This window comes from Cricetulus griseus, chromosome 7 (genome assembly GCF_003668045.3).
Source record: "Cricetulus griseus strain 17A/GY chromosome 7, alternate assembly CriGri-PICRH-1.0, whole genome shotgun sequence".
NCBI lineage: Eukaryota > Metazoa > Chordata > Mammalia > Rodentia > Cricetidae > Cricetulus > Cricetulus griseus.
In genome coordinates, this window is record NC_048600.1 from 73,739,986 (window position 1) to 73,754,841 (window position 14,856).

Here is a 14,856-nt window from a genome sequence, read left to right on the forward strand (position 1 = left end):
TGGAAAGGTTGAAGAACTTTAATGAGCTAAAACATGGAGAGCACTTGAAACAGTTCCTAGCCCTAATAGTGCTATCTGGGTCGACCGTAGACCTGGCACAAAGTAGGGCTACAGGCTGGGCGCGGCATAAGGCCGCAGCAAAGAGGCTACGAGGGAGGCAGGGGCCCTCAGAGAGACCACGGAGATCTGCGGCGCCCTTCCGGGAGCAGCCCAGCCCAGCGCCGCAGCTGTCAGGCCGCGGGCGTCGGCGCCAGTCCACCAAACCTGAAAGTTCCATCCCAGCGCCTCCACCTTCCCAGCCTGGACAAGTTACCTTGCGCCCGCGGGTCCCGGTCCCGCCCCCGCCATTCATTGGCCGACGGGTTTCTTTGTTAGCAGGAGCGTGCGGGCGCCATTGGCCCGAGGGGCTGTCGGTTGCGGCCGGCCCCGCCCGCCCCGCCCCGCCCCGCCCCGAGTGCGCGCGGCGCCGCGCTCGGTTCGTTCGCGGTGGCGGCGGGCGCCCGGTGAGCGCGACGGCTGGACTTGCCGGCCGGCGCCTTGGGGGCGCGGCCGCGGTGGAGGCAGCGGCCCGAGGCCGCGTCCGTCCATGGGCCCGCAGCGGCCGGGCGCGGGGCGGGGCGCGAGACGGCGCGCGCGCTCTGAGGCCGCGGCGAGCAGGCGGGGCGCGGCGTGAGCGGGGAGGCCTTTCCGGGCCTGCGGCGGCCAGCGCAAAATGCGGCGGCGGCCGCGCTGAGTCCCGACCTCCGGGAGCGCGCTGGGCCGAAGTGGCCCGCGCCGCGGCCGCCTAGGCGACATGTCGGCGGCCAAGGAAAACCCGTGCAGGAAATTTCAGGCCAACATCTTCAACAAGAGCAAGTGTCAGAACTGCTTCAAGCCCCGCGAGTCGCATCTGCTCAACGATGAGGACCTGACGCAGGTGAGCTGCCGCGGGGTGCGGAGCTGGGAGTCCTGCCTGCGAGTCGGGCGAGGAGCGCGGAGCCTGCGAAGGCCAAGAGAAAATAAAAATGGAGCAGGAAAAAAAATGCGTGAGAGTTGGGGGATGGGGTTGGAATGGGGGCGGGAAGAGTATCGATAGAGCCGGGACAAAGGGAAAATCCTCAAGTATGCCGAAAAATAACATCCTTTCCCGTTCCCATAGCTCTGCCGTGTGATTCATGCTTTTTGGGTGACTCAAAAAAAAAAAAAATGTCTGGTTGCCCTGGATAGGAACAAAGTGGAGCTTGCTTGCCGCTTGTCAGGACTCTCCTACCCACCCCCAGACTCTTGTCTTGGGGCTGGACTCAGACGTGGCCACCAGACTATCCCAGGAATTGGCTTGTCTGCGTGGGCCACCAGCTTCCATCTTGTGGAACAGAGCCTGCCCTCCTTCTAAGTCACTGTCACCATCAGGGCTCGGAGAGAGGTGGGATGTCTCCAAGTGGGAATGGGTGGGTCTTGCTCTTGAACTGAAGGTAGGGACGGCTTTTGTTGAGGGGTATGGGCGTCCCTTCCTGTTTCTGCTCTGTGGCTCAGGAGTTCAAGACGACTTGTGCATTCTGGGGAAAGTTGATTCCCTTCTCTTTCTGTCCTTATCTGTTGGTCGGGATTTTGGATCAGGTTAGTAGCTCTCCCTAAACCGCGTCAAAGTCACCGACATGAAAAACAGAGTTCTAAGCCCCAGAAATGTAGGAGATGGGGAATTTGTGTTGGTACAGGGTCCCCAGTTTGGGTCATAGGCCCTCTTGCCCTTTGGGAACTGGTTGCTGTCAGGCTTCTGGTGTTGAAGAATCCTAGCCAATAAATTGGCACCACTTTGGAAATGACCTGTGCATCCTGCTTACCTTTCCCCCTACTCTTTAGTTAACTCTCCGCACCTGCTTGCCCCCTGCTTGCTGAATGCCAGTGGAGTTCCCCATGCATTCCAGCCCAGAGCCACCTAGTTGTAGCCACACCTTTTTGGAAAGAGCTGTTTAGACTGAAAACATTGCTTTGACTGCCCTGATTTGGCTGTTTTTAGTGCCTTTACTGGCAAGCAAGGTTAGACTTTTTTTATGGGGCAAACCAGAGTTGGGTGGTAGGGCAGAGGTTGTGGCATCTTTCTGTGAAGTCAGATTTCCAATAGCCAGGAAGTAATCAGGAAGCTTAACCAGATTCTTCAGGTCTCAGTCATTGATCTGTGAGGACACCCAACGCCTTAAAGACCTGTCTACTTGGGAATGGCAGAACTTCTCAAGAGAGAGAAATGGTGATTTCCTCTTCTCATTTGAACTCTGTTCTGGGAAGCAGTTTATGGGATTTATGAGGTGACTGCTTTTAGTCTTGGCTGTGACTTTCTGAGGTCTGACCTTGAACGGGTCTCTTTACCTCTGTGTGTTTTAATTTCCTTATCTGTAAACTGGTAATAGTGGTTACTGGCTTCTTCTCCCACAGTGCTATTATGAAAAGCAAGAAATATATTTTATTGTGCTTTTCCTCTTATAATTTAACAAACAGAAAACCACCCATAGAACAGTCAACTTTGATTTCAGAAGCCTTTGGGCTTGGCAAAAGCTGTTTTGAGAGAGGTTTGAAGCAACTACACAAACTGGTAATTAGATATTTATGCTACACAGGGCCTTTTTCTGATTCTTAAGTTTAGATGAATGAGTGGAATTTAAATGTTTGAATCTAAAATATTAAAATAAAAAAATCTGTTGATTATTAAACTCAAGGGATGAGGCAAATTGAGAGTGTTGAACTCTGGCTGTTTTCAAAGTGGAATTGTAAGTTTTGAAACAGGCCTGAGACCTCCAGGGCACAGTTCGAATAGTAGTTCCTAAAATAATGACTGGGGTTATTTGTGTGGGGAGAGATTAGCCCAGCCTTCTACCTCCTGGGATCTTTCAGGAAGAAACTGCTTTTGAAAGGAGAGCAGGGAGACTGGAGGTTCTTGCCAACAGTGTTTGTCGCTGCTCTCTGTATCCGGTTCTCCCAGAGCCTTTTGCTCTCCTTATGGCTCCATTGGAAAACCTCAGCCAATTGGTTCCTGTCAGCCTTCCCCAATCCCCTGCTTCCTGCTGCCCCTCCCATCAAGAGCTTATTTTAGGCTGTCCAAGCTGGAAGATACATCAGCCATCATCAAAGCCACCCCCTCTGTAATAGTTGAGGATGTGAGTCTAGGGAGGCGGGAACAGCTTTTGCTCTCAAGGATGTCATCTTCCCAGGAGCACACATTCCTTTGAGCCTTCTGATTTTAAGCTTTATTTCCTCAGCTGTTGGTTTTGTTTATTTGTTTTTCCCTAGAGAGGTAGGGAACTTCTGCCAGGCCTGCCTATGTTGTGGTATCAGACCTGGGAAGCATTTGGAGGTCAGTTAAACTAGCCACTTCTTTCACTGTAGAAAAGCCTGAAACTCAGAAAGGAAAGATTTACAGGAACATAGCATGGATTCCTAAGTGCCTTCTCTGTCTTCTTCTCTTAAGGCTACAGCAGCCACCTCATGAGCACATCAGGACAGTTGAGTTTCAGAAAGTGCCTTAACAGTGTTGTTTTGGGCCAAGGAGTCCTGCTTTCTCTGCCCTGGAATTCATACTGATCTGTGACAAGTTAATCACAGTTCTTGGGTTGTTTGTCACCCAGATGATGCTGTGCTTGCTCAGCCCCTATTCCCAGGGTGACATTTTCCTTCAATCCCTTTGTGCATTGCTCTGCATATAGATGGACTGAAGTATCATTTAAACCTTTAACAGTTTAGCATTTATTGTGTGACATGGGCATCCACTTTGCCACAGTGCACCACTTGTGAGTCAGTTCTTTCCTTATATCATAGTTCTGGGGGACAGACTCAGGTCATTAGGCTTGACAACAAATGTCTACCTGTTGAGCCATCTCATCTGCCCTCACTCAGTCTTTTTGGTTTTTCGAGACAGGGTTTCTCTGTGTAGCTTTGGAGCCTATCCTGGCAATCGATCTGGAAACCAGGTTGGCCTCGAACCTGCCTCTGCCTCCCGAGTGCTGGGATTAAAGGTGTGCGCCACCAACGCCCGGCCTCACTCAATCTTTTTAAGCCTGAGTTTTGTGTTTGTATTTGCTTTATAGTGTACTTCTTTCTGCTTGACAATGTTTAGAACTCCTTTTTATGTTGTTACATCTAGAAACATAAAATTGTTTTCCATATGGGCCCATTTGGGATGTACTATAATTTAACCCATTCCCTCAATGACGTACAATCTAGGCTACTGATGAGTTTTGCTGTTATAAATAGTATAGGGTTGGCAAGATGTCCCAACAGGTGCTTGCTGTGCAAATCCAAGCCTGATAACCTGACTTCTTTCTCCTGAACCCACATAGAGGTAAAAGGAGAAATCAAGTCCACAGAGTTGTTCTTTGACTTTCATGTGTACTGTGGAATGTATATCCCCCCTTCATTCATATACATATGTATATAATACAACACACTAATTTTTAGCACATAAATGTCCTCTTAAAAGATTTATTTTTATTAAATTTAATTAAATGTAGGAGCGTGTGTGTGTGTGTGTGTGTGTGTGTGTGTGTGTGTGTGTGTGTGTGTATGTGTGTACACATGTGTACACATGTGTACACACATATCCATGCCAATATATGTGCACATGGCCATGGAAGCCAAAGGTGTTGAGTCCCCTGGAGCCTGCAGGCAGTTGTCAGATGCCTGATGTGGGTGCTGGGAACTGAACTCTGGACCTCTGAAAGAACAACGAATGCTCTTAACCATTGAGCCACCTCTTAAGCCCAATTGTGTCTGTCTAGCTAATAGCTTTATAGCGCTTTTGGTTGGGTGTGTGCGTGCAGGAATGCAAATATTTCTCTGGGACAGATACCTAAAAATAGAATAGTTGGGTTAGCATCAAGTTCACTAAATTTCCAAAACAATGTCATAACATTTTTAGAAATGGATATTACCAAATGATTTAATTCTTTAATGAGTTCCCTGTTGCTATTTAAGTTAAACCCCCCTTTTAAAGATTTATTATTTTTAATTGCATGTATGTCTGTGTGTCTGTGTGTGGATATGTACATGTGAGTACAGGTTTGATGGAATCTTACATAGCCCAAGCTGTCCTTGGACTTGCTTTGGAGCTGTGACATACCTTCTGCTGATTCTCTTGTCTCCACATCCAAAATACCAGGAATAAATACAGGTCTATAACACCATAATGGCTCTTTTTTGTAATAGTTACTGATTTATTTTTGTTTTTCCTGTGGATTGTTTGCCTTGCATTGCTTGCTCAATTTTCCATTAGGCCCCCTTCTAATGATTTGTAGTTTTTTGTATATGCTTTTGGTCGGGGACTGCAAACTTTGTGTAGAGGTCCTAATAGTAAATATTTTAGCCTTTGTGGACCATATAGACTCTGGAAAATAATAATTGTCATCATGGTACATAATGAGCTATAGATAATACATGAGAGTAATGGATGTGGTTGTGTTCCAGCAAAACTTTATTAGCAAAAACAGGCAGCTGGCAGTATTGACCCCATCAATATATGGTGGGTATTTTTCCCCAAGTGTCACTTGTCTCTTTATGTGTGGCTATTTTTTGTAAAGTAGTCTTTAAAATGAACCCAGTTGGACTGGGGCTGAAGCTCATGATAGAACACATGCTGCATGCTTTGAGTCCCTGGGTTTTATCCCCAGAACCAATATAATAGAATACAGCGAATCCAGTTCAGTCTGTTTTCCTTTATCATTGGTAACTTTGAAAACTACATTTACTTAGTGTGTATGCATGTGTGTGTGTAGGTCAGAGATCTCTCCTTCCACTGTGTAGGTCCTAGAGATAAGTTTAAGTATCAGACTCATTGGCAAGCATCTCTACCCATTGGGCCATCTCTTCGTCCCTCATTTATTATCATGTAAGAAAGGCCTTCTCTCCAATAGTCTTTAATATTATTAGTTGGTTTACAGTTATTTTTATGCTAAGCTTTTCAATTTTATCAGACTTGTTTTTAGGAAAATCACAAAACTAAAGGCAGAGGATCTAAAAGAAGCCCAGGGGTAATCCAGGCAGATGGCTAGGAAGATCTTCTCTCCACAGCAGTATTAAGAGACTAGAGAGAAGCAGGTTAAGCAGATTTCCTGGTGGAGAAAGCCAGGATGTATTGAAGTACCCCCCTCCAAACCCCACAGATGCATTTATTTTATGTGTGTGAGAGTTTTGCACATGTGTGTGCGTGTGTGCACATGTCACTTTTGCATGCCTGAGGAGGCCAGAAGAGATACTATGGAACTAGAGTTACAGGTGGCTGTGGGTCATTATGTGGGTGCTGGGAACCAAACTCAGGTCCTCTGCAAGTACAAAACTGCTTAACCCTTGAGCCATCTCATCTCTCCAGCCCCAACTGTCTTTAACACAAACAGAGAAAGCAAATTTGGAGTGCATTTAGGAGTGAAAATTCTGAGGTAAATCTGACCTTGTGGAGGTGGATATCCAGTTTGACTACTCAGGTGGAGCCATCCACCCAGAGCCAGAAGTGAACATTGGAGCTCAGTGAAGGGTCCGAGTGTTCATTTGGGTGTTTGCTCAAATTACAGATGTGAGTGGTTTATGTAGGAGAGAGTGAGCACAGAGAGGCAACCTCCATCCCCATGGGCAGGTAGAAGAGCCCAAATAGAAGCAGGGAGGTCTCAGAGGGCTGTTCAGTAGGGGAAGGAGGTTTCTCCTGGAGCTCCTAGTCCACCTGGTCTGATTATATCTTCATTTCGCCCCTGACTATCCTGCTGCCATGGCTTCAAGGGCTGTAGGGTGGGAAGCTCTGATACATAGGTCCAAGCTAGGACTGGGTTTCTGTAGAACATTCCATCAGGGCTCCGTTTGGTCCTCTTATTTTCTTAGAAGTTCCAAGATACAGAATTTGTCTGACAATGTTTATCTCAGGAAGAAATGTCTTGCTCTTCTTAATTTTAGATTATTGGTAACTATGTGCAGCTGTTGCATGTTTGGCAGGCATGTGTCTGAAGTCCCAGATACATAAAATCCCCTTACAAATGACCAAGGACAGGAGAAAATTCAGTATCATTAGTCATTAGGGAAATGCAAATCAAAATTATAGTGAAGTTCTACTTTATTCTCATGGGGATGATTGTAATTCTTAAAAACCAATTTAATAAAAGTAGGTGAAGATCTGAAGAAATTGCAATTCTTGGACATTGCTGGTGGGGACAAGATGGTATCACTGCTATGGAAAATAGTTGGCTAATTTCTCAAAAAGTTAGATGTAGAATTATTGTAGGACCAGCAGTTCCAGAAAATTTGAGAATAGGTGTACTCTAATACTTGTATGTAAATATTCATGGCAGCACCTACTCACAGTGGCCAAAAGATGACAACAGTCTGAATGTCCATTGGACAGCAGGTAACAACTTGTGAGTCCATACAGTGAATTGTCCTTTCATCTAACGAGGAGCAAAGTACTAAAACATGCTGTGACATAGGTGTACCAAGAGAACATGATGCCAAGTGAAATCGCATAGGTGTACCAAAAGAGCATGATGCCAAGAGAAAGAGATCATACAGTGTAGGAGTGTGTTCATGTGAGTGTCCAGAAGAAGCATATCAATAAAAACAGAAGGCAGATTGGTGGCTGCCAGAGGCTGGGAGAAAGATGGTGGGGAGTGACAGCTAATGGGACTGAAATTCTGTTTGGGGGGGGGGTGATGAAATGTTTTGGAGCCGAATGGAAGTACGTGTTGCACAATATTGTGTAATATAATAAATGCTACTGAAATTGTTTACTTAATGTGGCTAATTCTATATTATCTGAATTTTACCTTGATTGAAATAAAAAGAAAAAAGAGTATACAAGGATCATATTCACACCTGCTCTCTGCTCCTTATGTCATTTGCACTATCTGGTGATTTTTGGAATCTAGACTAGACTGAAAACATTTTTTTTCTGATAGTGCCAGATAGCAAATATTTTAGGTTGACTAGGCCAACTGGCAAAGGCAAGACATTTTTATAACTACTTATATAACCTTTTAAATAATGTAAAAGGGAGTTAGGCATAGTAGTACATACCTATAATATAAGCACTTGGGAGGCAGAGGCAGGGGGATCACACATCTGAGTCCAGTCTGGGCTACAGAGCGAGTAAAAACAAATAAATAAATGTAAAAGCCATAAAAATATTTTAAAATACTATTATGAGAGAGTGACAGTGTTTGTGTGTGCATGCATGCAAACGTGTGTGTGTGTGTGTGTGTGTGTGTGTGTGTGTGTGTGTGTAGGCTACAAGATAACTTCATAAAGCTGCTTCTCTCCTACTTTTATATGAGCTTGCAGAATTCAGCTTAGATCATCAGACTTTTGCTACAAGAGCTTTTTACCCACTAAATCATCACACCAGCCAGCACAGTTAGGTTTTCTTTAATCTGATAGATCAAAAACCCTATTATTTCACCTTGTCAAGAAGTTTAAATGTGTGAGTTCTCCTTCTGGTTGGATTCAGTTCATACAGCCACCTTCTCGGTGCCTTTGGCTGCTGCCCAGGAGTTCTGGCCACAGCTGGGCCTGCCAGGCTCCTTCAGAGACAGGCACGGCATGTAGGGAGGCCTTACCTCGCCACCTCTAGAGAAGGCTCTGGGCTAGAGGGTCTTATATTACTCTTCTTTTCCCTGCTATTCCTGTCTGTGTTCTCTTTCTCTTGCCCTTGGTGTCTTTCTGCCAACTTTTGAGAGTTTTTTTTTTTCTTCTATGAATATCACATCTTCTTTAGTAACTAATTCCTTTTGATGTATTCAGGAACTCTCTGTGGGTTCTGACCTCACCCTTGTAGAGGCAAGGTTTGGTGGCAGAAGGAAGAAGGGTTTTGGCCAGGGCCCAGATTGTCTGCAAATGGCCTTCTGGGAAGCTAGTGAGTTCTGAAGCAGGCATGAGTGTGTTGCTGCACTCTGTGCTGCACACACTTTTACAAGCCATTTGACTGAGACCATGTCTCATGTAGCTTCTTTGATCTTTTTGTTCTCCAGTTATTTGGCAATTGTCTCCTAGCTTGCTTCCCTGGGCTGAGATTTTCTTCAGAGTTGTTTTTCCCTTACCATGCAAAAGGACAGCAGTCCCAGATCTGTGTTATTTTAGGCACAGCGTGCAAGATGACCCAGAAAGGTGAATAGGGGCTTTGATATATGAAGTGGCACCTGGCTTTCCCTATGTATCCCCAGCATGGTCTTGATGTTCCAAAGGATGTTGATGGCCTTTTTGTTCCTGTGTGTAGGAGGAGCCTTTGCTTGAGCTATCTTGTGACTTACCAGGATTCCGTGCCATTTCATTGAAATCAGGACATTTGATTTGAATATCTGTCTTTATTATTTATCTGCTTGCTTTCATGTTTGTTTGTGATAGGGTCTCAATGTGTAGCTCTGATTGTCCTGGAACCCACTATGTAGACCAGATTGGCTTCAAACTCACAGAGATCACCTGCCTCTACCTCCCAATTTTATTTTTAATCTCTCTCTCTCTCTCTCTCTCTCTCTCTCTCTCTCTTCTGTCTCTCTCTCTGTCTCTCTCCCTCCCCTCTCCCCCTCCCTTCTCCCTTCTTCCCGTGTGTGTCTGTGTGTGTGTGTGTGTGTGTGTGGTGTGTGTGTGTGTGTGTGTGTGTGTGTGTACACATGAATCCACACAGTGCTTTGGAACATTCAGCCTCAGAAAACAGATCTTTCTTTATCCTGGGAACTTTGTTCTCCAGGCTGCCCTTTTCCATCTTTATGACATGGTTGGCCCAGTTGGATAGTTTCAGGCTTTTCAGCAAGTCCTGTGTTCCTTCACCAAAGCAAAGCTCTGTGTAGTTCTGGCTAGGGTTCTGGGTGACAGAGGCCCTTACTTAGGTCATCCCTGAGGGCCTGAGGGGTGGTTTGAGAACTGCCCCAGATTTTATGCCTGTTCCAGTTTCAGCAGTTGAAGCTGTTTCCCAGCTGCCTGGGTTGGACCTGCCACTGCCCTGCTCATCCACTCCCACAATGTCATTATGTCCTTCGGGGAAGGCTGGAAGAGCCAATGGGCTGATTTGCTGGTATTTTGTCTCTAGAGACTGGAACTGGAATCTTCCAAACCACTCACTGGTTTTCTCAGTCAAGGTCACCCTAGTTCACATGAAACCACAGTTGGTTTTTGCCTGGGGCTCTTCTAGCTTGGTCCTCCTAGGTTTGGCGTAGGAATAGCACACTGCCCTGGTAAGTGAAGCTTATAGAGGGCCCAGATATTTGGCTCCTCGTTTCCTTCATCCCTACCCCAGCCTGAACATGTTTAATCACCTGTCAGATTCATGATTCCATAAGGCTCCAGAGACTAGGGGCTAGCTTGACTGGTGGCAACACGGCTCTTAGAGAAAGGGGCTGCTCACAGTTGATCCACATTGAATCTGTGACACAGAACTCAGGTACTTGTAACTCTTATGCCAGTACAGCATGGGCTATGAACTTAATTTCCTCACTTCAGGAGGGCCACCTTAACATAAATTTGGCATTTATCTTTTGTCTAGCCAGGGCAGGTCTGTTGTCAGGAGTTGGTGTGTTATAGAAAAATTACATTGCTACGAAGAGGGGCTGTTCCATCCCTGCCCTCACACTCACTAAGTAGATGAATTGTCTTTGTTTAATATTAGATAGAGCAGCCAAGAGCTGTGAAATGTGTGCCTAAGTCACAGGAAGATTAGAACGAGTTTTTTTTTTTTTTTTGAGTTCTGTTTGGCCTCCTTGCCCTTGGTAAGTTAACCTGTTATCAGAGAGATTCCCTGGTTTGGGGGTATTTGCAGGGGATGTGGATGCAGAGTGTGTGTGTGTGTGTGTGTGTGTGTGTGTGTGTGTGTGTGTGTGTGTGTGTGTGTGTGTGTGTTTCTGTAGCTCTGAGGAGTGGCAGGGAGCTTCATGTCCCCCAGAAAGGCTTCTGGCCAGTGGTAACGGCCACACCCACACCTTTGGCATATCTCTGAACAGGAGTCACTATTTTTTTCCCCTGGAAAAAAGGAATTCAGAATTGGGAAATAATAACCATGTCTTCTATCTTCTTAGGCACGGTTTTAACAAACTGGCTTCTTGGTATACTTCTTACCTCCTCATTCTTTCCCTGCCTGAAGGATCTGTGTGAAATGGGAACAGCTGCTTCAAGCCCCAGTGGAGTAGAGAAAGGGGTCATTTTCAAGGTTCCCTGGTTTACACTCAGAGACTCATTGTGAGGACTAGGGAAGACACTGGGGCATGGGAGCCTTGGGACCCTGTGGGGTCAAGGTATCTGCCTGTTTTCTACTTGAGGATGTGCTGTGACCTAGAAATCTGACAGCTACACTTTTCCCATTTTAGTGTGCCACATAAGACAGTTGGAATAGCAGAGAGCAATCTTTCAGCTCAGATTTGGTTCACATCCAACATTTTCCCTATGGATTGAGCAGACTTCGTAGAGTTAAGTGTCTGTGCCCTCATCTGAAACTTTGGATTTGTTGTAACACCCATCTTGGAAGTCTAGAGAACAATAAAATGCATGTACAGCTCTCAGTAACTCCAGGGGTGGAGGGGCTGAGCTCATAAACACCAGATAGAATGGGCACTCAGTAAACAGGGTGTTTTGCAAGCACTGAGCATGCAGTGCAGGGTGAGCATGTAGGACATTGGCCCTGCCCTGGCATGTACTCACTTAGCACGCTGTCCTCTCTGGTTAACTATGCAAGCTGGTCTGCCCTTATATTCAGTATCCTCTTGCTTCAGTAGCTTGAGTCTCAAGATTACAGGTGTATGCCACTGTATAGGGAATGGCCAGTGCCCTAGAGCTAAACAGAGTGGAAGATTTTGCAGGATAGTTTTATGTCAACTTGATACAAGCTAAAGTCATCTCAATTTTAAAAAATGCCTCCATAAGAGCATGTTGTAGGTTGGCTTTAAGATAGTTTCTTAGTTAGTGATTGGTGGAAAAGAGCCCAGCCCATTGTGGTTGGAGCCATACCTGGGCTGGTGGTCCTGGGTTCTATAAGAAACCAGGCTGAGCAAGCTATGGAGAGCAAGCCAGTAAGCAGCACCCTTCCCTAGCCTCTGCATCAGCTCCTGCCCCCAGGTTCCTACCTTGTTTGAGTTCCTATCCTGATCTTCTTCAGTAATGGACAGCAATATAGAGGTATAAACCAAATAAACCCTTTCCTTCCCAATTTGCTTTTTAATAAAGGCGTTTCATCGCAGCAATAAGAGATTCAAGCTGAAGGGACTGGCTTGGACTCCACACTGAAGCTGCAGTTGAGAAAATGAGCACAGATGAGGACTACATACCCTTGTGACCTTTCAGTAGAGCTGGCCCTCAAGCCTGTTCTGTCTACTCCAGCCTACCAGTGATGAGCCCCTGAACCCTGTTAATGTCCTGCTATAGCTGCTTTATACCTCCAGTACTGTCTCACATTTAGTCCAGAGAGGCCAACAGGCTGTCCTCAGTCTTGTTTGTTTGTGTAGGTTTGGTTTCTGGAAGATGGCAATATGAGGATTGAACTGGTTTGAAGACTTTTTAGAGTACAGGAAGTGAAAGGGCCTGGTGTCATCAGTTGAGATTTCCACCTCAGGCTGTCTGAGTCCTCTTCACTCAGAAAGTGGGTAACATAGGTGGGAGATGCAAAAAAACAGGCTCATCTCTACAATGTCTCAATGTCAGCTACGGTTGTCTTTAGCTGTCAGGTAAAATGCTAAGGTGGGTAGAGGACAGCCAGAACTAGTGTCAGGCCAGGTCAAAATTGCTGGCAGGTCAAGCAGTCTGGCCAGGGAGGTCTGTAGCACCTGGTCTCCAGCATTGAATAGTTCCCTCAGCTACCACACTGTTCTTGCTGTCTCAGGGCTCTTCTAGGTGTTTAGCCATATGGTATGGAAACTACTGAAGGTTCTTCTCACAGGCACATGTCACATGTGCCTTTGTCTGCATATGGAGGGTAGACAAAGCCCTCTACTTTCCAGTCTGTATCTGCCTTCTTGCCTGGAAGCTTGTGAGTTCTTCTTTGTGGACCATGGTTAACTGGCAGCAAACACAGTCTCCCATGGCTCACAGGTGTCTCTGGTCTGAAGTTACAGTAATATCAGCTTGCTCTCTCCCATGGTATTCATAGCTGACAGAAACTGTTGTCCCAGGCCACTGTTAACTCTTTCATATTCATGGGATAAGTGACTAGGTGTGGAGAAGTCTATGACATGTTAGGAAGAGCTGGGCCAAAACATAGACCAGCTCCTGTCTTCCTGGATAAATGTGAATCAGCTGCCTGCGGAGTGGGCCAGCTAGAGGATCCAGTCTGGGCTGTCCTTGGATAAGTGTGCTTTCTCATGTCTGTCTTCCCATTAAGCTCCTGCCCCCCCCCCCTTTTTTTTTAGTGAGAAGTGGCTCTTCATGGAACTGGTCATGACTTCTGTGTGAAGCTGCTGCCCAGAGGCTGTCTAACATCTATCATTATTCCCTCTGCCACAAACAGCATCATCCTCTAACAGTCCTGCAGCATGGGCAGCCTGTCAGGGAAGAGACTTTTAATAACAGCCCATTTCCACTCCTACCCTCTGGCAGGGGCTAGGCTTGCAGGGCCCTCTTAAGCCAGTTGGAACAGAGGGGAGCAAGTAAAGCCCATATCTGTAGGCCCTATGTGCCTGGGGTGTGGGATGTGTTGTTTTTGTTTGCTTTTGTTCTTTAAGGTGTAATTCATGTAATACAAAATTAACCACATTAAACCGTATGATTCAGTTGCATTTAACACATTCACAGTGCTATGAAATGACTACCATGCTCTTGTTGAAACTGTTTTCTGCATCTTGGAACACCTCATAACTATTCTGCCTTCCTGCAATCGACTTCCTGTCCCCAGGTGATCACTACTGTGAACTGCTTTCTTTCACTATGGAAATTTCATAAAAATGGAGTCATAGAACTTGGGACGTTTGATCTGGCTTCGTTCACTCAATGAATGTTCTCATGGTTCACCTATCTTGAATACTACTTAGAATTTCTTTTCTTTCTTTTCTTTTTTTTAATGGCTGTGTAATATTCCAGGGTATGAATGCACTAATTTTGTTTATTCATTCCCTAGTTAATGACATCTGGGTTATTCCTACCATTTGGTAAATACAGTAATGTTGCTGTCAATATTTGTGCACAGCAGTGGTTCTCAGCCTTCCTAATGTTGCAACTCTTTAAATATACTTCCTCATGTTGTGGTGACCCCAACCATAAAGTTATTTTGTTGCTATATCATAACTGTTATTTTGCTACTGTTATGAATTGTAATATAATGTAAGATATTTGATGTGACCCCTGTGAAATGGTTGTGACCCACAGGTTGAAAACCCTAGGTGTATAGGTTTTTGTTTGAGCATCTACTGTCAGCTTTTTCCAGTGGATACCAGAGGTTCAGATCTGGACGGCTGCATTTGTGCTGTTGGGGTGGATTTGAATCAGCCACCGGGGCCAGAGGTTAGCCTCATACTGTCAGGTGCTGGATCCTGCCAGAAAGCTGCCTAGAACCAGTGTGCCTCACTTAGATGACACTGGTGTGGATGAGGACCATGTTGTCTTAGCCACTTAGAACTTCCTCTTTTTCTGCCCTTTCATCTCACTTGATGAGGTGCTGAGATTCAGGGGGGGACTAGGACAGTGTAGGGACTGTTGGCAAGAGGTCTGAAGGGTTCAGGAATTTCAGGAAGCTGGACAGCCCAGTGATGCAGGCTCACTGGAAGGTGAGGGTCCTGGGAACTGTTGGAAGGGGCTCATGTTGCTCAGAATTGGGTCTCAGAGGATCTTGGATTTTTATTTATTTTATTTTTTGGAGATGAAAGGCCTTCTCTGTCCTTTTGCCCTACAGTTTTTGTTTTGTTTTGTTTTTTATAACATTTGGCACTTCATTCTTTGAAACAAAACATG

At 45.7% G+C, this 14,856-nt stretch overlaps 1 protein-coding gene across 8 annotated transcripts in view; it reads left to right on the forward strand.

Moving 5' to 3' along the window:
* Positions 1-483: 483 nt before the first annotated feature.
* The window catches only part of Mprip (myosin phosphatase Rho interacting protein), a 128,569-nt gene continuing 114,196 nt past the window's right edge, over positions 484-14,856 (forward strand). For 4 of the 8 annotated variants that reach the window (XM_027427326.2, XM_035447895.1, XM_035447894.1 and 1 more), the window contains exon 1: positions 486-916. In XM_027427326.2, the coding sequence (XP_027283127.1) occupies positions 794-916 (123 nt within the window). In that variant the 5' untranslated portion in view covers positions 486-793. Of the gene's footprint in view, positions 917-14,856 lie in introns of all 8 variants that reach the window. The other 4 variants (XM_035447896.1, XM_027427327.2, XM_027427331.2 and 1 more) reach the window with 4 other exon arrangements.